Source organism: Eubalaena glacialis, chromosome X, assembly GCF_028564815.1.
Source record: "Eubalaena glacialis isolate mEubGla1 chromosome X, mEubGla1.1.hap2.+ XY, whole genome shotgun sequence".
NCBI lineage: Eukaryota > Metazoa > Chordata > Mammalia > Artiodactyla > Balaenidae > Eubalaena > Eubalaena glacialis.
Genome location: NC_083736.1, coordinates 95,079,333 through 95,103,467, shown reverse-complemented (window position 1 = coordinate 95,103,467; position 24,135 = coordinate 95,079,333). Strand labels below are relative to the sequence as shown.

The 24,135-nt window shown below is 43.4% G+C and overlaps 1 protein-coding gene across 1 annotated transcript in view; it reads right to left on the bottom strand.

The window, feature by feature from the left end:
- Positions 1 to 604: 604 nt before the first annotated feature.
- Positions 605 to 24,135, bottom strand: part of LOC133081856 (nuclear RNA export factor 3-like) — a 52,230-nt gene continuing 28,699 nt past the window's right edge. The window contains 18 exon segments of the mRNA XM_061178185.1: positions 605 to 809; positions 1,330 to 1,403; positions 2,133 to 2,183; positions 2,279 to 2,394; positions 2,503 to 2,561; positions 2,668 to 2,775; positions 2,919 to 2,974; positions 3,060 to 3,128; positions 3,494 to 3,530; positions 4,415 to 4,524; positions 4,689 to 4,796; positions 4,919 to 5,007; positions 5,162 to 5,231; positions 5,338 to 5,418; positions 5,543 to 5,647; positions 5,755 to 5,838; positions 6,462 to 6,615; positions 6,836 to 7,010. Coding sequence (XP_061034168.1) covers positions 605 to 809; positions 1,330 to 1,403; positions 2,133 to 2,183; positions 2,279 to 2,394; positions 2,503 to 2,561; positions 2,668 to 2,775; positions 2,919 to 2,974; positions 3,060 to 3,128; positions 3,494 to 3,530; positions 4,415 to 4,524; positions 4,689 to 4,796; positions 4,919 to 5,007; positions 5,162 to 5,231; positions 5,338 to 5,418; positions 5,543 to 5,647; positions 5,755 to 5,838; positions 6,462 to 6,615; positions 6,836 to 7,010 — 1,751 coding nt within the window.

Sequence of the window (24,135 nt, the reverse complement as noted above, 5' to 3'; positions counted from 1 at the left end):
TGAAACCCTAGAGGTCTATTTCTTCTTATCTCTGAATTCTCAGAATTGACTTTTTGATGAGTAAAGAATTTTTTAGTTCTGGTATAGTCTAGTCATTGTACTGAAAGCACCTGTAGTGGGGGAGGATAGATGACCTCCCTTAGGACCAAACTGGAGACACTTGACCACACAACGTCACAGCTAAATCTATGCTACAAGAGCAAGCCTTCAAGTTTCCCAACATGTATGTACCAGAATGAGCAAACGCCACTGCATGTAATGCTGAAGATGTAGTGAGAAGATAAATGCCTATCAATAATAGCTTATGGCTTCCTGGAATTCAATTGTTTAATATATTGATCTTAGAAAGAATAATGTAGCTTCACATATACTGAGAGGAAACAATGCTGGTACTAATAATAAACAAAAGAAGTTTCAAAACAGTATATAAGATGGGAAACCTGTATTTTATAATACATGGAAATGTATTAGTATGAAATTAGGGAATTTCTCACAACTAAACGTTTGTAAGAAAAAAACAGATTTAAAATAATTACCTTCAAGTTCCCATTAATCACTCCTCTACTCCTCCCAGCTCCCTCCTATGCCCACGCAAACCCAGCACTCACTTCTGAGACCACTAGAGGTTCACCTCAGGTCGGGTGGAGGATGCCTGCATGATGTCCTGCTGCTCCTGGGAGAGGGTGTGCATGGAGCTGGAGGTGGGTGTAGGCACTGGGATGGAGAACACACTCTGGGTCTCACTGGGGCTGGCGTCCCTCACAAACAGCTCGTCATTCACGATGCACAGATTGAAGGAAAAGTGGGCCCTCAGACAACGCCTGGATGGACATCCACACCCCCAATATTGACTCTGCTCCCACTGGCACTCAGCAACCAGATTCCTCCCACGCCCATCCTGTGTGTGTCCCCCAGGTTCCTTGACTGGTACCTCTGCCCCTCCCCACAGAGCCCACCTTTGGAGAGACTGTCTACCACCTTCACTCGATTCATAAGTTTATCCCCAACCCACGGGCAATTTCGCATTTACCCTTTACCACAGCCCAAGGGGTGGATGCTCTGATCCCCATTCTCGGAAGAAGACACTGAGTCACACAGAGGTCATGTGACTGGACCAAGGTCACACAGCGAGTGAGTGTTGGGTCAAGGAGAGAACGCATAGGCCGATTCCAGAGCCCATGCTCTTCTTAACCACTAGGCTAGACTGCTCCTGGGATCTCCCTGCTGGCTTTCCACAATACCGAGTAAACCTAAGGTCTGCACCACCACATTCCCACGCCCCTGAGCCCAGGCGGGGATGGGCATTCCCGCCCACAACAGGGCTCTCACCTGGAGTAGCTGGCAGGGGTAGCGATGAAGGTCCGGGTGAAGGCACGCACACAGCCCTGAGAACTTCCTTCCACCTCAACAGCAAACAAACAACAGTACCCCTTAGAGCCGCACGTGCTGTACACGCTCACACGGCGGTCCCCAGTCAGGCTGTGACTGGACACTCATGCTGAGAGGGCAGTTGTTCACGGGGGCCAGGGTGTCGGCAATGGGGAGGGCAACTATAGGAGCAGTCTGCGCCCAGTGACAGGGCCCTGACCACTACACAAGTTCACGGGATGCGTTTTTCACAGCCGCCCAAGAGGTGGATACTACTACCCCATTTTGCAAATGAGGAAACTGAGAGGTTAAGTAACGGCCCAAGTTCTCAGAGTAAGGATCTGGGATGAGAGCCACCAAACTCCACAGCCTGTGTCCCCAACGCCCAGGGTGTGCAGGGCAGACAGGCGTGGACACAGCTCAGACCTGGGGTGTCTGTGGGAAGACTGAGGGCTGGAGAACACAGTGGGGAAGGGGAGGGGAGGGGAGGGGAGGGGAGGTGGAGGGGAGGGGAGGGGAGGGAGGGGAGGGGAAGGGAGGAGGGGAGGGGAGGAGGGGAGGGGAGGGAAGGAAGGGAAGGGGAAAGAAAGGGAAGGGAAGGGAAGGGAAAAGAAGGGGAAAGAAAGGGAAGGGAAGGGAAGAGAAGGGGAAGGAAAGGGAAGGGAACGGAAAGGAAGGGAAGGGGTCAGGGAAGCTAGGTGGTTCTGGGAGTGAGCCTGGCCAGGGGGAGGCAGCAGTGGGACATCTGCGGAGGGGGTGTACACACACTCACTTTCCTTGAACACCCCGCTGACAGAGAAGCAGAGCATCGTTTCCTGAAAGGGAAGAGCCCAGGCGCTCAGTCACCACCTGCACCTCCTACCCACCTGTGGCTTCCTGGGCCCACCCGAGGGAGGAAGCAGGCGCTCACCGTCTGGAACCACATGTCCACCATGAAGGAGCTGAAGTCATGCTGAGTCTTGGGCAACACACAGAGGGTGTGCACAATGTCACGTTTTGTGTGCTTCACCAGCTGGACCCGCAGGTCTGTGAGGGGAGGGGAAGCGAGCGAAGGTCAGGGGCTGCCACGCCCTGGGCCCTATGATTGACCCCTTCACCGCCCTTTCCCACCCAGTCTTCCCATCACACACTCACGGGGGTCCTTGAGCTTTTTCATATTCCTGCTGTCCTTGAAGTACTCGCACAAGCTGCTTCTAGGAGACAAAGAGCAACAGTGGGTGGCGGGTGTTTGCAGGAGCTGGCCTGTGTCTGCTGGGGAGCCACACGGCCCAGGAGCAGAGCCTGTGCTGTGATACTCACGGGGCTGGGTCCTCGGGGTGGAAGGGAATGGTCAGGGAGAAGCAGGCCTCCTCGTGATAAGCGCCCACGAGACCCTGTCGGTCTCCATAGTCATGGATCAAGTAGTACCTGAGGGGGAGCAATGAGGACAGTCTATCTCTGTGGTCTGGACCTCAAATGAGACTTGGAAACTCCCCTGAGCAGACCTGTGCTTAGGTGGCCTCACCTGTCCTCGCCCTCCCCCCCTTGCTCAGCTTCCCAGAGGTACTTACTGCTGCAGGAATTGCAGGACTAGGCTCTTCAGCTCATCAGATCCAAAGTAGCTGCCCTGGAATCAAAACAGTCCTCAGGACCAGGGCTGACACCCCCTTCTCATGCACCACTTACAACCCGGCTTGATCGTCCATCCTCACCTTGCAGGTTGGTAAGCGCTTGCAGGCTTCAATACCACACTTAGCCAGTGGGGATGTCTCCTGGCCACCCTGGGGAAGAGAAGAGGAAGTCAGCAGTGCAGACCAGGAAGTGGTACCGGATGATCAGGGAAAAGGATGGGCCCAAGAGAGGGTGAGGGTCAGAGGTCAGGGGTGAAAGGGCCCTGGAAATTCCATGGGCAGGACTACAGTTTGGATCATCACCGTGGGTTCCCCAAAGCCTGTGAAGAACGTGGTTGAAGAAGATCCAGAGCCTTTGTCAGGTTCCCACAGGGGCTGTACCATCCCCCTCCGCCCAGGACTTTTAAGGGTCAGTTTCAAAACTGTAACTGGAGCAAGACCCAACGGGGTTCAGAGTAGTTTGTGGGTGCTGTCAGTGCCAGTTAGAGGAGTCAGTGAACAAGGTATACACTTACCAAGGTTAGTAACTTGGGGAACAATTCCAGGATGGAGCTGCCAAAATCAAGACAAAACAGAAAAGTCAGTGAAACTATGGTGGTGACCCTCCTCCTCATGGGAGCAAGTACACCCACACCCCAGTGTCCCAGGCTTCCAGGGCCCTGAACACGTCCCCCATCGACTGACACAGAGGGAGAGCATGCCCTACCTCCCTCCCCGCCTCCCTCCCTCCCTTCCTCTCCTTCCCCTGGGTAGCTCCCCCACAGACTGCCCGGACTCTCTTCTCCAGTGCCACAAGGACCAGCATTTCAAACCCATGCTGCAGGGCTTCCTTCCCCTCCCCTCCTTCCTCCAGGGCCCCACTGAAGGCTGTGGAGAGAAGAGGGAATGGGGTGTGTGCCCGAGGCTCTGCTACCTCACTGGGGGTCCAGCACTCTGCCAAGACCTGGACCAAGACCTGGACTCCCCCCATGGATGGCCCAGGATGCTGGGGCAGGGAGGTGAGTGAGGTGGGGCTCAGGAGGCAGGGAGGGAGATGAAGGGGGATGAAGACAGAAAGGGAGTGAAGGTACGAGGGGAGAGATGACAGAGACATTCGGGCCTAGAGGCAAGGGAGAGTGAGAAAACAAAGGGAAGGGAAAGAAGCTCTCCCGTGGTGGGGGTAAGGGAAGAAGAGAGAAGAAAGGGGAAACGGTGCCCCTTTTGCAGCTCTTCACCTGCCCCAGAATGGCTCAGACACAGCAGGTAAGAATGTAAAATATGCAGATATTGGGCTGGGGGCCCATTGGATGTTGGTTGAAACTTTGTCAACTTTGTGATGCAGAGAGGAGAGCATAGGGCCTGTAGTCCTCCCTGAGGTCCATGTCAGCTGCCCCTTGCAAACAGGCACTTTCGGGAGTAGCTCAGGCTCCCAGTGGGTTACAGAGGGTACATCTGACCTTATGTTGGTTGACTTGTCAGGGAAGGTGGTGCACAGGGGGTTTCTGTCTGCACACATCCCTTCTGGCTCCAGCCGCTCACCCTTGTCCATCTCCCCTGCAGACTTCACCTGTGATTATGAGGAGGAACCACATGGGCCAGAGAAACAGAGCCAAGATGGCCGTGCACCCCTAGTCCCTTCCTTTTCCTACAAATCCATTTCCCTTCCTCTGTCACCATCACATGAGCCTTCCCACCTTCCCTTCAAAGATGGATCTGGGTACCACACCTCACCTCAGTGTTGGAGAGGTTCAAGTTCTTGGTGTTGGAAGCATTCGGCATAGTGTTGGACAGGCCATGCAGCTGGTAGGGTTTCTTATTGCTCAGGTCCAAGGGCAAAAGCTATGATGAGGAAAGAGTTAGAGTGAGGACCCCAGCAGGGGATACCTGAGACCAATCTGCCTCTTCTACCTAATCTCTCCCACCATCACCACCAGCCCCAACATTGGGTCTAAGGTCCTCACCTTGGGCATATTCCCTGGATGGATCTGCAGGGAGGCGGCCATGCCATTTCTAGGGTTTCGCGCCATTCCAGTATCACGGGTCATCAAGTCTCCAGGAAGCCAGGAGGAGGGAAACAGAGGCTGAGAGGCTCCTGGCTGGTACAGCTCCAGCACCAACCCCTCCCCGAGTTACCATTCCTGAGTATCCTTCCCAGCTAGACCCCTCTGCCCTCACCTGCTCTACAATTACTGCTGTAGCCATACCAGGGTCAGAGCAGAGCCTCTGGATGTCAAGAGATTGCTGGGAGGCATCATGTTGTTCCTTCACGGGCAGCTGCAGAGTTAGGGATGGGGTTCAGGGGCTCTGAGTCTGAGGTGGTGATCGGGGGCAATAGGTGGGTCTGGCTGTGAGTGCACAGGTTGTGTTGAGTCTGCATTACCTTTATCTGCTCCACCTTTTCTGACCTCAGCTCCTTCAGCACAGAGTGGGGTGCATCACAGGGATCAACAAAGATAGATATCTGTTGAGAACACAAGAGGGGCTGGGTAAGCTCCAGGAAATCTGAGCCCTGGGATCAAGCAAGACCATGCCCCTGTCCTGCCCTCTTGCCCCCAGCTAGCCCTGCTCATGCCCTTGACACACACCCTTTCATTAGCCTCATTGTAAATCTTGCCGTTGACATTCTTCAGTGCGAAGGCAATGTTGGCATTCTCAACGAAGAACTGGGCCTGCATTTTCTCATAGTGAAACTGTAGGGAGAGTGACAAGAGAAGCATAATATGAGACCAGAGCCTTTTCTCACCTGGGCCTGCCATCTACCCCGTTTCCTCTCATGGGCCTCCATGTCCTCTCTTACTTCGACTGGGGTGAAGGGGACACTGCATTGCTTCTGAATCAAATTCAGCAGCCACTTCTCATCATATTGAATACCGAAGGGAATCTAGGAGCCAAAGAAATAATTGGGGAAAGAAAACTGATACAATGGAATCCAAGGTTAAGATAAGACCCAGCTGTGTCTTGCTTTAGGACCTTTTTTCAGGCTTCAGGTAATTTCTTAAGATAGGACAATATCTGTTATCGCTAACTTTTACACCAGACATGGACTTCCTAAATACCCTTTCTTTCCATTTAAATACTTTTCCTGAAATAATCGACTTCATATCTTTCACATGTACTTACTTTTATAAAGTTCTAAGAGATCCTACCTAAGGCAGACCTGGCCTGCCCCTCTGACAAGGACCCCAGAGACTCAACCTCCTCCCCCACTCAGCTTGAGCCAAACTGCGTCTTCTGGTGTGAAGTCGCTCCATCTCCTTGGCAGTAGTTTCCTCCTGTGCTTTTAGACAGCCTCTCCCATGCTCCCTGCAGTCAGTCTGCTCCCTTTATGTTGCTTCTCTGAACCTGCCCTCACATGATCTAGGAAGTTAACTCCTAGTAATAACAAGACAGATTACCAATTCCACTGCCACGAGAGAAAAGTTCCCAGCATCTCTACACGCGCCCGACATGACTCCCTCTGTCATCTTCTTCTACATGTTAGGTCCATTTAGCCAGCACACTCACTGTGGTCTTGAACCAGCTCCCCAAGGTCTCATCCTGCCTGTTTCTCTCCATTCGTCTCTCTGGAGGCTTTTGCTCTGTCTCCTTGTTAACATGGGTTTCGTCTTGTTTCTGAAAATTGCCTCTCCGATGACAGGATGGAATGGCATAGGGAGCACTGTGGGGAAGTGGAGAGAAGAAAGTGGTCCGTATAGTCTTGGGAAGTCTTCTCTACATTTTCCCCAATGATAGCAGAGCTACAATAAAGATTGCTCAACCATTAACCTGATCCCATCATTCCTCACTCTTCCAGGTTAGAGAGAAGAATGACATATTTAACTACAAGGTTTTGTTTTTCACTGGTTGATACTTGTCAGCCATGCTGCCTCGTCACTTACTATCTTACTCCAGTATCCTTGTGAACATCACTTGTTGCTTGATCTCCATCTTGTTGTTGCTGGGATGAAGGATGAATACCAGACCTGACTTGTTCAGACCAATTGTTATACCTTCTTTGGTAAATACGCCAGCGTCTTGCTCTTCTTTGTAAGGAGGTAACTTGCTTATTGTACCCTGAAATTGAGAATATCACATCAATGGTCTCAGTACCAGAAAAATTCCTGGGTAAATATCCGGCTAATGAAGAAATATCACCAACTTCATAATCTAAATAGGAAATTATCATAGTTAGGAAGAAAAAAAAAGGCTGAGAGACTTCATTGTGTTTCTGCTTCTCAGGAAATGAGAGGTGGGGAGCATTCACAGCCAAGAAGAAAACAAGCACAGAGGAAAGGGTCTGGACCCAGGGTTTAGTCTGTGATGTTAGTCCCTGCTCTGCTTGGTTCAGGTTATGTGACCTGGGACAAGTGGCTTTTCATCTCTAACTCTCTCTTCTCTGCTCGGCTCTAGGAGCACAATAAAACCTACCCTGAAATCTACCCTGGTGTGATGGTTCAAGGGTCAAAGGTGACCTCCCTGCCTGACGGAAGAATTAGAGATATGAAAGATAAGTCTGATGAAAAGATCCAGAATGGAGCCTGGAGAGACATAACATGGAGAATACCAAAAGCGAGGGGCAGGTAATTAAAGGCGATGCAGTGAACATAGCTAACACATGGTTAATGTGAGTCCCGGAAAGAAGGGGAGGGAGCAGGAGAGAAGTGGTATTTGAAGAGATCTTGGTTGAGAAGTTTCCAAAAGTAACAAGATATCAACTCAGTGTAACAGTATTATTGTAACAGGAGAAAAAGTATGCTTTAAAGAAAAACATTCTTAAAGAAAAGGCATTCATTTCATCATCCTGTAACAAAAACTCGGAAAATTTGTGACCAGAAGACTCAAACTAAAAGAAATATTATAGGCTCTTTCTTGGGCAGAAGAAATATCATCCCACGTGGAGGCACATAGATACAGGAAAGAAAGACTAATGAAATTTGTGAATATGTAGGCAAATTTAAATAAGTGTTGATTATATAACACAATGATAATAATTTCTTCTGGGGATTTAAATATATAGAGAATGAAAATGCATGACAATAAATTTGGAGGGAGTATATGGAATCAAAGTATCTCAAGGTCCCATGATTGTCTGAGGAGTTCTAAAGAGCTAATTAACTAATATGAGACAGTGACAAGGCAAAAATGTACATTGTAATATTAAGGGTAAGCACTACCAGAATGGCAAAAGAATGTTTAACTAGATAGCCACATGAAGTGACAATTTAAGAGTTACAAAATATTAACCCTTTCAAAGGAAAGGAAAGGAAAAGGAACTTAGAAGAGGCAAAAATAAATATACAGTAACATGATATACATAAAGCGAATTACATCTATTTTTACATAAAAAGATTCAGGCTAAATATTCCAAATAGAAAGACAGCTATTATCAGACTGGACAAGAAACCTTCCATCAAATGCTCCTGAAAAGAGACACATGCAAATTTTAATCATCTAGAAAATTTGAAAATAAAAAAAATGGCAAAATGTATACCTTTTCCACAGTAACCTACAGAAAGCTGGTATAACCCTATTAGTAAAAGAAAAGGTACACTTTAAAGAAAAAAGCATCACTAGAGAAAGAAGGAGATTTCTTTGTGATAACAGGTTCAATGCAATAAGGAGATATTAATACAAAATTCTGAATTTGTTTGCATGTCTTAAGACAAAGCCAAAATATGCAAAGCAAATACCGACAGAAATAAACAGCAAATGGAGAAACCCACAGTCACAGTGGGAAATTTTAACACAGCTCACTGAGTGACCAATAAAGTGGCAGAGAAAAACTCAGCTACAGGGAGGAGATTTTAAAATGTGACTTAAATATATTAACAAATGTATTTAATTGACATAGAACAATTCACATAACAACTACTCATCGAACATTCCAGAATAGATCATATGCTGGGCAACAAAGCAAGCCTCAGTAAGCTTCTATGGACTAATACAATTTACCCTGACTAGTTAATGTAATATTCAGTGGTAATGGTGGGTTTTCTGCCCCTCCCCCACCTCGTATAAATCCAAGGAGTATTAGTTTACACAATCCCACGCCCCACCTAGGTGACCCTCCCTACTCTCCAAACCCTAGACCTGAGAAGATCACATGACTTGTGCCTTTTCCTTAGCCAGGGGAAATAATTCACCTCAGCCATGGCCATTTCCATAAGAGGGGAGGTTTTCCACATGGAATCAGGATGGGTGTGTCAGAGCCCACTTGGCCCATTTCCTCAAGAGAGTGGGAAATAGTGAGCCTGAGCCCTCTGCATGCCTCCTCTAAAGGAGGGTCAGCTTGTTGGGGGTCCTGTGGGTTGGGGTTAGGGAGGGAACCCAGAACCCCTCCTGCCCTGTGGGGATCTGAGGACAAGGTCTCATGCTGACCAACTCACCCATGGGGTGGCCTGAAGGCAGTGGTCTATCACCGCCCTCCTCACAGGCTGCTCGTGAAGAGAATCTGTGGGTCTGGAGCTGGAGGTTTGGAGAATATCAGGAAGGGCTGCCGAAGAAGGAGAGTGCAAGCCCCAAACCACTTTGTCAGAGCCACACAAACAAGATGGAGTCCTAACAGGAAGTCCCTTCCCCAAGGGCATAGAGTAGGAGAGCCCTGGGGGCCAGAGGAGACTTAACTTCCTGTAATTACTGCCCCCTGAGTTTGCTACCAGCCTAACACCCAGGGAACTCTTTCCAACTGTATCACCCTTGCAGAGGAGGCCATCTGGAATCAGGAGGCTTAGGGGACCTTGGTACTTCTGGTTACAAACACAGGGAGCTCTGTATGCCAGACTCTGGATCAGCTACACTACATTGTGTTCCTTCATTCGGCAAACCCAGAGAACTCTGTGTGCCAGCTGTAGGCCAGGCTCTGTACTTGCTACATTGCCTCTATTCTTTCATGAATTCCTCACAAGGGGACTCTGATATCAGAATCACCAACTTTCCAAGGTTGCTGAGGCTTACTGAGGTGCTGGAGCTTGTCTAGGGTCATTCAGATGCTACCTGGGGAAACAGAGACTGGAATTGAGCTCCACGGAATGGAAGATGACTTCTCCAAGCACAGATTTACTAAATTCTTGCTGTAATGTGGGAGATTGTCTTAAGTTAGTGCAAAGTAACTGAATTTTCTGAAAATAGTCAAATGGCTGGAATTAACACCAGTTCATCCTAGAGAGATAATGAAAAAAAAACACAATCCAAAAAGCTAGAAACAGACCTAGAACATATAAAGGAAATAGTAAACAGAGTTTGATGGGTCACTTGAATGATAGTAGAAGAAAACAAATGTCTTTTCCTTTAAAAAAAAAAAAAATCTATCTTAATGTAGATAGATGCCCCTAGTGGTCAAAGCCAGAATTGTAGCTCTGAACGTTCCAGACCAGAGGCCTTTCAAGGCCGAGTGAAGGAGGGAGGAGCCTGGGCTCCAGTGAATCAGCCCGAAAATTCTGTAATTTTCCAGTACTTTCTGGAATTTTCCACTCCTTGTCCACAATCCCTTCTTGGATCTCTATCCTTCCTGAGGGAGGAAGTTCAGCCACTGAGAGAGATGAAGAAAACTCTGCACATGAGAGTGTGAACATTTGGGGTAAATGAAGCGTAAGACAGAAAATCACACTCCACACAGATAAACTGTGAAGCCAAAAACTGGAATTTTTTATTTTTTATAAAACATGGGAACATTTTGATAACATGGCAAATATATGTGAACTTTTTTTGTCAGTTGGTTATTATTTTCAGTTGTTTCTCTCAACAAATTTTCCTAATCACAAGATATTAAACATTAAAAAATCTATACTTAAAAATGAACTTATTCTGTACCTTCCATATATATATGATCCCCTCACCATGACTCACAGATATCAAATATATCCAATGTAAAAGGATTGGTGCATATTCTCCAGATGTGCTTCTCTTTAGGTAATGTGTATACCTAACTTAAAATATTTGTGTAGTTATGTCATTATCGATACATACTTCTAAAATTTGTAATCACATATGGTTTTCTGTAATCTGAGTTTTTCACTTACCATGACAGCTCCAGTTTTTCATTTCCTCAGTTAATGTGTTTGGTCATCTTTCCAGATGTTTTTGGAAAAGCATTTTGCTTTTTAGGCGAATTGTTTGTGGTCATCTTTTGTCCTTTTCTCTACTGATTAATAAAAGTCTTTTCCGTTCTTGCACATGAGCACAAAATTTGTAATACTGTTTGAAATACTGACTTCCAGCTTTTCAATCTTTTAATTTTTTTTTCTTTTGACACTACAGAAATTGCATTAGTTTTTATGGATTTTTAAATTTAAAAATAATACACCTATGATAGAAAAAAATGAGTAATACAGAAAATTGCATCAAATACTGGTCCACTGGGAATTCTAGACTCAAAGCCTTGAGGGCTGCAGGACAAAATGGAAAAAAGCTTTAGACCAAATTCTACATTTGTGAATAATGGGGAAAATATTTGAATATGTGTTGGCTTATACTAGATACCATGTAAAGTGCCTCTGACCTAAAATAATTCCATAAATGATCAGATCCTTCCCTCCATGGAGGTTAATTTCTCGCTGCTTCTACCTGAGTCCCGCACAAATCCCCCAGGACAGTTCAATCCCCGTGGCCCTATACCCAGGCCTCCAGGCTTAAGGGAGTGGATTTCATCTCCATTATCTTCAAGACCAAGACATGGGGAAGAAGGTTGTTTGAGTACCCTATCAGCATGGCATTGACACCAGGGGAATTCAAAACTACATATGTGGAGGAGACCTTCAAGATGGCGGAGAAGTAAGACATAGAGATAACCTTCCTCCCCACAAATACATCAGAAATACATCTACATGGGGAACAGCTCCTACAGAACACCTACTGAACGCTGGCAGAAGACCTCAGACTTCCCAAAAGGCAAGAAACTCCCCACGTACCTCAGTAGGGCAAAAGTAAAAAGAGAAAACAGAGACAAAAGAATAGGGACAGAACCTGCACCTCTGGGAGGGAACTGTGAAGGAGGAAAAGTTTCCACACACTAGGAAGCCCCTTCACTGGTGGAGACGGGGACGGGGGTGGGGGGAGAAGCTTGGGAGCCACGGAGGAGGGCACAGCAACAGGGGTGCAGAGGGCAAAGTGGAGAGATTCCTGCACAGAGGATCGGTGCTGACCCGCACTCACTAGCCCAAGAGGCTTGTCTGCTCACCTGCCAGGGTGGGTGGGTGGGTGCTGGGAGCTGAGGCTCGGGCTTCGGAGGTTAGATCCCAGGGAGAGGACTGGGGTTGGCTGCGTGAACACAGCCTGAAGGGGGCTAGTGTGCCACAGCTAGCTGGGAGGGAGTCCGAGAAAATGTCTGAACCTGCCTGAGAGGCAAGAGACCATTGATTCGGGGTGCATGAGAGGGGATTCAGAGCACCACCTAAACGAGCTCCAGAGATGGGCGTGAGCCGTGGCTAACAGCGCGGACTCCAGAGATGGGCATGAGACGCCAAGGCTGCTGCTGCAGCAAACAAGAAGCCTGTTTGCAAGCACAGGTCGCTATCCACACCTCCCTTCCCAGGAGCCTGTGCAGCCCGCCACTGCCATGGTCCCTTGATCCAGGGACAACTTCCCCAGGAGAACACATGGCGTGCCTCAGGCTGTTGCAATGTCATGCTGGCCTCTGCTGCCACAGGCTCGCCCTGCATTCAGAGCCCCTCCTTCACGTGCCCCTGCCTGAGTGGGCCAGAGCCCCCTAATAGCTGCTACTTTAACCCCGTCTTGTCTGAGGGAAGAACAGACGGCCTCAGGCGACCTACATGCAGAGGCGGGCCAAATCCAAAGGTGAACCCCAGGAGCTGTGCGAAAAAAGAAGAGAAAGGGAAATTTCTCCAGGCAGTCTCAGGAGCAGCGGATTAAATCTCCACAATCAACTTGATGTACCCTGCATCTGTGGAATACCTGAATAGATATCAAATCATCCCAAAATTGAGGCGGTAGACATTGGGAGCAACTGTAGACTTGGGGTTTGCTTTCTGCATCTAATTTGTTTCTAGTTTTAAGCTTATCTTAGTTTAGTATTTACAGTTTATTATCATTGGTAGATTTGTTTATTGATTTCGTTGCTCTCTTCCTTTTTTAAAATATAGATATATATATATATTTCCTTTTTTTCTTTTTGTGAGTGTGTATGTGGATGCTTCTTTGTGTGATTTTGTCTGTATAGCTTTGCTTTTACCATTTGTCCCAGGGTTCTGTCTGTCCTATTATTTTCCTTTCTTTTTTTTATTACTTTATAATTTTTTAAATTTTTAATAATTTTTTATTTTAATAACTTTTATTTTATTTTATTTTTCTTTCTTTCTTTTTTTCTCCCTTTTCTTCTGAGCTGTGTGGCTGACAGGGTCTTGGTGCTCCGGCCAGGTGTCAGGCCTGTGCTTCTGAGGTGGGAGAGCCGAGTTCAGGACATTGGTTCACCAGAGACCTCCCAGCTGCATGTAATATCAAATGGTGAAAGCTCTCTCAGAGACCTCAATGCTAAGACCCAGCTCCACTAAATGACCAGAAAGCTACAGTGCTGGACACTCTATGACAAACAACTAGCAAGATAGGAACACAACCACACCCATTAGCAGAGAGGCTGCCTAAAATCATAATAAGGTCACAGACACCTCAAAACTCACCACCAGACGTGGAACTGCCCACCAGAAAGACAAGATCCAGCCTCATCCACCAGAACACAGGCACCAGTCCCCTCCACCAGGAAGCCTACACAACCCACTGAACCAACCTTAGCCACTGGGGGTAGACACCAAACACAACGGGAACTATGAACATGCAGACTGCAAAAAGGAGACCCCAAGTACAGTAAGTTAAGCAAAATGAGAAGACACAGAAACACACAGCAGATGAAGGAGCAAAGTAAAAACCCACCAGATCTAACAAATGAAGAGGAAATAGACAGTCTACATGAAAAAGAATTCAGAGTAATGATAGGAAAGATGATCCAAAATCTTGGAAACAGAATGGAGAAAACACAAGAAATGTTTAACAAGGACCTAGAAGAACTAAAGAGCAAACAAACAATGATGAACAACACAAAAAATGAAATTAAAAATTTTCTAGAAGGAATCAATAGCACAATAACGGAAGCTGAAGAATGGATAAGTGACCTGGAAGATAAAATAGTGGAAATAACTACCGCAGAGCAGAATAAAGAAAAAAGAATGAAAAGAATTGAGGACAGTCTCAGAGACCTCTGGGACAACATTAAACACACCAACATTCAAATTATAGGGGTCCCAGAAGAAGAGGAGAAAAAGAAAGGGACTGAGAAAATATTTGAAGAGATTATAGTTTAAAAATTCCCTAATATGGGAAAGAAAATAGTCAGTCAGATCCAGGAAGTGCACAGTCCCATACAGGATAAATCCAAAGAGAAACACGCCAAGACACATATTAATCAAACTATCAAACATTAAATACAAAGAAAAAATACTAAAAGCAGCAAGGGAAAAACAAAAAATAACATACAAGGGAATCCCCTATGGTTTACAGCTGATCATTCAGCAGAAACTCTGCAAGCCAGAAAGGAGTGGAAGGACATATTTAAAGTGATGAAAGGGAAAAACCTACAAACAAGATTAATCTACGCATCAAGGATCTCATTCAGATTAGACGGAGAAAGTAAAACCTTTACAGACGAGCAAAAACTAAGAGAATTCAGCACCACCAAACCAGCTTTACAATGAATGCTAAAGGAACTTCTCTAGGGAGGAAACACAAGAGAAGGAAAAGACCTACAATAACAAACCCAAAACAATTAAGATAATGGTAATGGGAAAATACATATCAATAATTACCTAAAATGTAAATGGATTAAATGCTCCAAGCAAAAGACATAGACTGGCTGAATGGATACAAAAACAAGACCCGTATATATGCTGTCTACAAGAGACCCACTTCAGACCTAGGGACACATACAGACTGAAAGTGAGGGGATGGAAAGAAATATTCCATGCAAATAGAGATCAAAAGAAAGATGGAGGAGGAATACTCATATCAGACAAAATGGTCTTTAAAATAAAAACTATTACAAGAGACAAAGAAGGACACTACATAACGATCAAGGGATCAATCCAAGAAGAAGATATAACAATTGTAAATATTTATGCACCCAACATAGGAGCACCTCAATACATAAGGCAAATGCTAAGAGCCATTAAAGGGGAAATTGACAGTAACACAATCAAAGTAGGGGCCTTTACCACCCCACTTTCACCAATGGACAGATCATCCAAAATGAAAATAAATAAGGAAACACAAGCTTTAAATGATACATTAAGCAAGATGGACTTAATTGATATTTATAGGACATTCCATCCAAAAACAACAGAATACACTTTCTTCTCAAGTGCTCATGGAACATTCTCCAGGATAGATCATATCTTGGGTCACAAAGCAAGCCTTGGTAAATTTAAGAAAACTGAGATCGTATCAAGTATCTTCCAAACACAACGTTATGACATTAGATATCAATTACAGGAAAAGATTTGTAAAAAATACAAACACATGGAGGCTAAACAATACACTACTAAATAACCAACAGATCACTGAAGAAATCAAAGAGGAAATCAAAAAATACCTACAAACAAATGAAAATGAAAACACGACGACCCAAAACCTATGGGATGCAGCAAAAGCAGTTCTAGGAGGGAAGTTTATAGGAATACAATCCTACTTCAAGAAACAAGAAGCATCTCAAATAAATAACCTAACCTTACACCTAAAGCAATTAGAGAAAGAAGAACAAAAAAACACCAAAGTTAGTAGAAGGAAAGAAATCATAAAGATCAGATCAGAAATAAATGAAAAAGAAATGAAGGAAACAATAGCAAAGATCAATAAAACTAAAAGCTGGTTCTTTGAGAAGATAAACATAATTGATAAACCATTAGCCAGATTCATCAAGAGAAAAAGGGAGAAGACTCAAGTCAATAGAATTAGAAATGAAAAAGGAGAAGTAACAACTGACACTGCAGAAATACAAAGGATCATGAGAGATTACTACAAGCAACTATATGCCAATAAAATGGACAACCTGGAAGAAATGGACAAATTCTTAGAAAAGCACAACCTTCTGAGACTGAACCAGGAAGAAATAGAATGTATAAACAGACCAATCACAAGCACTGAAATTGAGACAGTGGTTAAAAATCTTCCAACAAACAAAAGCCCAGGACCAGATGGCTTCACAGGTGAATTCTATCAAACATTCAGAGAAGAACTAACACCTATACTTCTCAAAGTCTTCCAAAATATAGCAGAGGGAGGAACATTCCCAAACTCATTCTATGAGGCCACCATCACCCTGATACCAAAACCAGACAAAGATGCCACAGGCCAGTATAACTAATGAACACAGATGCAAAAATCCTCAACAAAATACTAGCAAAAAGAATCCAACAGCACATTAAATGGATCATACACCATGATCAACCCAGGAATGCAAGGATTCTTCAGTATACGCAAATCAACCAATGTGATAAACCATATTAACAAATTGAAGGAGAAAAACCATATGATCATCTCAATAGATGCATAAAAAGCTTTCGACAAAATCCAACACCCATTTATGATAAAAACCCTCCAGAGAGTAGGCATAGAGGGAACTTACCTCAACATAATAAAGGCCATATATGACAAATCCACAGCCAACATTGTTCTCAATGGTGAAAAACTGAAACCATCTCCTCTAAGATCAGGAAGAAGACAAGGTTGTTCACTCTCATCGCTATTATTCAACATAATTTTGGAAGTTTAAGCCACAACAATGAGAGAAGAAAAAGAAATAAAAGGAATCCAAATCGGAAAAGAAAAAGTAAAGCTGTCACTGTTTGCAGATGACATGATGCTACACATAGAGAATCCTAAAGATGCTACCAGAAAACTACTAGAGCTAATCAATGAATTTGGTAAAGTAGCAGGATACAAAATTAATGCACAGAAATCTCTTGCATTCCTATACACTAATGATGAAAAATCTGAAAGTGAAATTAAGAAAACACTCCCATTTACCATTGCAACAAAAAGAATAAAATACCTAGGAATAAACCTACCTAAGGAGACAAAAGACCTGTATGCAGAAAACTATAAGACACTGATGAAAGAAATTAAAGATGATACAAACAGATGGAGAGATATACCACGTTCTTGGATGGAAGAATCAACATTGTGAAAATGACTATACTACCCAAAGCAATCTACAGATTCAATGCAATCCCTATCAAACCACTCATGGCATTTTTCACAGAACTAGAACAAAAAATTTCAAAATCTGTATGGAAACACAAAAGGCCCCGAATAGCCAAAGCAATCTTGAGAAAGAAAAACGGAGCTGGAGGAATCCGGCTCCCTGACTTCTGACTATACTACAAAGCTACAGTAATCAAGACAGTATGGTAATGGCACAAAAACAGAAATATTGATCAATGGAACAGGATATAAAGCCCAGAGATAAACCCACGCACATATGGTCACCTTATTTTTGATAAAGGGGGCAAGAATATACAGTGGAGAAAAGACAGCCTCTTTAATAAGTGGTGCTGGGAAAACTGGACAGCTACATGTAAAAGTATGAAATTAGAACACTCCCTAATACCATACAGAAAAATAAACTCAAAATGGATTAAAGACCGAAATGTAAGGCCAGACACTATAAAGCTCTCAGAGGAAAACATAGGCAGAACACTCTATGATGTAAATCACAGCAAGGTCCTTTTTGACCCATCTCCTAGAGAAATGGAAATAAACAAATGGGACCTAATGAAACTTAAAAGCTTTTGCACAGCAAAGGAAACCATAAACAAGATGAAAAGACAATCCTCTGAATGGGAGAAATTATTTGCAAATGAAGCAACTGACAAAGGATTAATCTCCAAAATTTACAAGCAGCTCATGTAGCTCAATATCAAACAAACAAACAACCCAATCCAAAAACGGGCAGAAAACCTAAATAGGCATTTTTCCAAAGAAGATAGACAGATTGCCAACAAACACATGAAAGGATGCTCAACATCATTAATCATTAGAGAAATGCAAATCAAAACTACAATGTGGTATCACCTCACACCAATCAGAATGGCCATCATCAAAAATCTACAAACAATAAATGCTGGAGAGTGTGTGGATGAAAGGGAACCCTCTTGCACTGTTGGTGGGAATGTAAATTGATACAGCCACTATGGAGAACAGTATGGAGGTTCCTTAAAAAACTAAAAATAGAACTACCATGTGCCGCAGCAATCCCACTACTGGGCATATACCCTGAGAAAACCATAATTCAAAAAGAGTCACGTACCACAATGTTCATTGCAGCTCTATTTACAATAGCCAGGACATGGAAGCAACCTAAGTGTCCATCGACAGATGAATGGATAAAGAAGATGTGGCACATATATACAGTGGAATATTACTCAGCCATAATAAGAAACGAAATTGAGTTATTTGTAATGAGGTGGATGGACCTAGAGTCTGTCATACAGAGTGAAGTAAGTCAGAAAGAGAACAACAAAAACCATATGCTAACACATATATGTGGAATCTAAAAAAAAGAAAAAAGGTTCTGAAGAACCTACGGGCAGGACAGGAATAAAGACGCAGACAGAGAGAATGGACATGAGGACACGGGAAGGGGAAGGGGAAGCTGGGATGAAGTGAGAGAGTGGCAGGGACATTTATACACTACCAAATGTAAAATAGATAGCTAGTGGGAAGCAGCCGCATAGCACAGGGAGATCAGCTCTGTGCTTTGTGACCACCTAGAAGGGTGGGATAGGGAGGATCGGAGGGAGACGCAAGAGGGTGCGGATATGGGGATATATGTATACGTATAGCTGATTCACTTTTTTACACAGCAGAAACTAACACACCATTGTAAAGCAATTATACTACAATAAAGATGTTAAAAAAAAAAACTACATATGTGACCCAAAAAAGCTTTTAACTCTGTTACAAACTTATTAGAGAAATTTAGGTGAAGTTAGAAAAAATTTTTTGTCTATCCCTAATAAAAATCTCACATATAAAGGCATGTGAATTATAGGAAAAATATTTTAAAAGCAAATGTTTAATATTCTATTATATTAATAAATCTGATTAGTAAAAGTGTGTCATTCAAAGTCTATTGAAATAATTTAAATAAGAAATATGCATTACAAACATATAAAGATTAAACAACTATATATGCATGTATGTATGTGTGTACATATATTTACATATACATATATAAATACATAAACATATGTAACATATGAAGAACAGTGTATATATATATGTGTGTGTGTGTATTGAGCAAAATTTCAAAGTATATATATGTTCATGTAAACATACTTATATAGTACTATTCACAGAGAAATATATCTGGGGAATATAATCTAAATTAGCAAGGATGTACATCTTGCTATGTAACAAGATGAAAAAATATAGAAAAATATTTTTTCTAGTAAATACACATTCCTGCACTTCATTAGCTTTTGAAATAAAAATATTAATTTGAAATCAGAAAAATAGCTGATGTACAATTTTATAACATTATGATATATACCCGGTTGGGAATTTCATTGCAAAAATAATATGTATATATGTGGCTTAACTGTATATATCGAAATCTATATATTTTTTTCACATTACCCTTGTCTCTCAATCACACACATATATATATTTCCTGTCACGATTGGGAGGAAGGGGCTGAAGAAAAATTATTGCCAATAGATTTAATGTACCTGGGATCTGACTCACCCTTAATGCTTCATTTGCCACAATATCTTCCAGATATTTCCGTCCGATGGGCACCTTGCTCCCTTCCTCCTTCCAAGGCTTCTTGCTATGTGACATCCAAGCTGCCATTCCAGATATGCTCACCAGGTGGCACAGACCTCCAATTTCTGAATTTTCTCCAGTGAAAAATGTTATTTGGGAAAGGGAAAGAAAAATCTCTCTAGGTGCTTTGTGACCACCTAGAAGGGTGGGATAGGGAGGGTGGGAGGGAGGGAGATGCAAGAGGGAAGAGATATGGGGATATATGTATATGTATAGCTGATTCACTTTGTTATAAAGCAGAAACTAACACACCATTGTAAAGCAATTATACTCCAATAAAGATGTTAAAAAAAAAAGAAATGAAACCTTGATCTTACTATCAGTTAAAAAAAAAGAAAGAAAGAAAGAAAGAAAAATTTATTAAAAGTTACCTTGCATTGCGAGTGGTGGAAGAACATGTAAAATAAAATCATGCTCAAATTGCTTTACCTAATGACTTTCTTCTTCTCTATGGTTTCACAGATAGAAATCATAGTAATAATATAGGACTCCTCTTAGAGGGCTGGCGGTCAGTAAAGGCCTGAGGTGGGAGCAAGGAGGGCAGAAGGGGTTCAGGTACTTTCTACAACTGTCCTGTTAAGTTTCACAAAGTTTTTCCCAGCGTGACAAACTTCTGGGTAAGGGATTGCCACTCTGGATTTTCCAAAGGGATGAACCAGGTTACAGGGTATTTCCTTCCTGTTACATCTGGCTAGTCTCCACCCTCTCCTCTTCTGCTGGCTAAAGTCTCCTTAGGCTCAGATCTCAGCTTAAACTTCATTTCACGTGAGAAGTCTCAGACATACCCTACTGGTGTGATTATCACTAGGCATCTAGTAACTGCACCACCTTTACCATCTCCGACACATTTTTCATGTGAAAGGGGACCAAAGACTGTGAGCTCACAATGTTTCATAGGCTGTAGCATCACACAGTGGACTTAAGATGCTGAAGTTTTCAAATATCTTATCCGAATACTCACATAAAATTCACTCTTCCACTTTTGAGGGTGATACTGGGGACACAGGTCAGTTCAGCAATGGAAATGCAGAGTTTTTCCACAGACAGCAATTGGAGCGTGTAATTCAGAGAAGCTAAGTGTCCATCAACAAATGAATGGATAAAGAAAATGCCATATATACATATATATAGTGTAATATTATTCAGCCAAGAGAAAGAAGGAATTCCTGCTATTTGCAACAACATGGATGAACCTTGAGGGCATTATGCTAAGTGAAATAACTCAGAGAAAGACAAATATTGTATGATCTCACTTATATGTAAAATCTAAAAAAACCAAATTTATAGAAACAGAGAGTAGACTGGTGGTTGCCAGGGGCTGGAGGTGGGGGAAATGGGTGATGGTGATCAAAGGTTACAAACTTCGTTTATAAGATTAATAAGTTCTGGAGATCTGATGTGCAGCATGGTGACTATAGTTAACAATACTGTGCTCTATACTTGGAAGTTGTTAAGAGAGTAGATTTTAAATATTCTTGCCACACACAAAGAATGGTAACTGTGAGACTGATGTACGTGTTAACTAACCTTACTGTGGTAATCATTTCACAATATGTTCATATATCAAATCTTCATGCTGTGAACCTTAAACTTACACAATGTTATGTCAATTGTATCTCAATAATGCTGGGGGAGAAAAGATCACCAAGCAAACTACAAAAATGACCAAACACCCTCTTCTGATGGTGAATGTGAGTGACTGATACTTCTTTACCAATTATAGCTTTAGTATTGGTCTATTGTTCTCTCATTTCAGACAAAATTTATTAATATACCCATTCATAGAATTACTCCCACTTCCTGACAGCACTCAACATGGAGCAACATGAACCCTTTTCAAAATCACCTAACACAAGTCCAAATCTTATAATACTTTATTTATTTATTTATGGCTGTGTCGGGTCTTCGTTTCTGCGCACAGGCTTTCTCTAGTTGAGGCGAGCGTGGGCTACTCTTTGTTGTGGTGCTCAGGCTTCTCACTGTGGTGGCTTCTCTTGTTGCGGAGCATGGGCTCTAGGTGCGCGGGCTTCAGTAGTTGTGGCACATGGGCTCAGTAGTTGTGGCTCGCGGGCTTAGTTGCTCCGCGGCATGTGGGATCTTCCTGGACCAGGGCTCAAACCCATGTCCCCTGCATTGGCAGGCGGGTTCTTAACCACTGCGCCACCAGGGAAGCCCTTCATTGTCCCTAATGTCCTCTTAAAGAATCCACAGGGTGCATTCTGTCAAAGTGTAATGAGTAAAATGCTCAACTTTGGCTACAGATGTGTTCCTGGTAGTCTTTTGGCTAGAGAACCCTGGCAGCAGAATGGTCCTGAATTGGTTGGCCCCCCAGGGGAGGCAATGCAGATTTTCCCAGGTGAGTGGACAATCTACCTGCACCTTAGTCCATAACACCACAAGGACCTGGAATGTGAAACGATTACCATGACCTGTGCAGCCCCTGGGTCCTGTGAGGTGTGAAGGGAGACAGATGCTCAGTGAACACCAGTGTGACAGTGCAGGTCACAGCAGGGGAAGGAACACACCTTTGGGTGGCTCAGGCACTGCGACCCAGGAGCTCTGACTCTTGCTACCTTGTCCCTCCCTGCAGACCCACAGTCACCTATTCCTGGAGTTTCAAGTAGGTCCGAGACCCTCAGGTCAGTGCAGTCGTGACGTGAACATAGAGGGTACCAACAGAGGACAGGAAAAGCACAATTACTCCATAGGAAGGGTGAGGACTGTCCCCCCAGCCCAGCTCCATTACCCTGCATATCACAGAGACGGCCCTGAAATTCCTACATTATATAGAGGAGTGTGTGGTTCCCTTCTTCTTCTTCTTACATTGCAAATACTCACTAAAATATGGTAATATTATTGAGGTAAGTAACCTCATCCCTGTCAAAGATCGAAATAGATGGGATGGGAAGGCAGCAAACATTGGTGATGTGGGTTATATGAAATACAGTGCTGGGATCTTGAGGGCGGTTCCCCTTGAACTCCTCACAATGCTCCCCTGAGGCAGGAGTCAAGACTTCCTTTTACACATCAGGAAGGTGAAGCTCAAGGAGGTTAAGAATGTTTCGAGGTTCACAAGACTACTAAGAGACAGAGCCACTATCATCTGGCCTGTTTGCCTGACTCCAAGAATTATGTTTGGAACCAAGAACACAATCTCCCCTTTGGATGCATGATTTGGGAAAGGAGAACTAACAGGTGCCATGGTGAGTGTAGAGACACTCTGGAGAGCAACAGAGTGACACCTAGCAAATACCTAGGAAAGCTGAAAGTGACTGGCTTGAAATAGGAAGCACACATATTAACCAACAGAGAGATGGACAGAGGACAGCAACGAAGAATTCGCTTAAAAATGTACATGCACAAAAATACTTTTAAATGCCAAAACCAGAGTAACCAATGAAATGCATGTAATAAGATGAATAACATTAAATGGGAAAGCAGGCTAAAGGCGAGTATGTATAACATGATTATAATTTTGAAGAATGTGTGAGTGTGAACACGTATTTGTTTATCTGCAAGTACAATACTCCACCTATGGATAAATACATCTGGAGAATATCTACCAATCTATTGACAGGCACTCTTTTGTACCTTTTGATGAGGTTTGGAAGGGGAAAGATCCCAGAAAACTTTATTTTATAAATACATATTCACTTATTGTTTGAAATGTTATATTAGGAAAAACATTAAGGAAATAATTTTGAGAGAAGATGTTTATAAACAGATTGACAAAGACATACACATATACTTACTACTTTTGAAATATGTACAAAATATAGTGCTCCTGGAGGAAAAAGCAAGTTAAAATAATTGCCTAGACATAGTAGACGTGTGTGTACTTGTGTTTACGTGTGTGTGTGTTAGTGTTTTTATGTCTGAAACTCTATCACTTCCCCTCCCAAACACAAACACTCAAATGTGAAGCTTTCTCTCCATCTCAGACAGGGGCTGGGCTTCCTCTCTTGGGGCTTACAGATGCCAAAAAGTGATGGATACAGGGGACTTCTGCCAGTGGGTGGAAACTTCCACAAGGCTCTGTCTGGTCCCATCAAGCCCAGGTCCCTTCCTCCCTCCCACCCCTCTGGCTGAATCCCCTTCGGAGATCTTTAGAGCTGCAATTCTGGATGTGATCAGCAAAGGGGCATGTGTCTCCATTTTGCTTTTGTTTTCTTTTCTTTAATATTAAACCCCCAATATTTGAAATGAGAAAACAGATGTTATTCTTTGGAATAAATCATGAAACAGTATGGAGAGTATGTTGCCAATTCTGTTTGGAAAAGTGCTATGTATATTAAAAGACTAAACATACGCTTCCTTTGGTGTTGACCCCATATCTGTCCATTGCTCATTGATCCATGTCTTTTACTCTCTG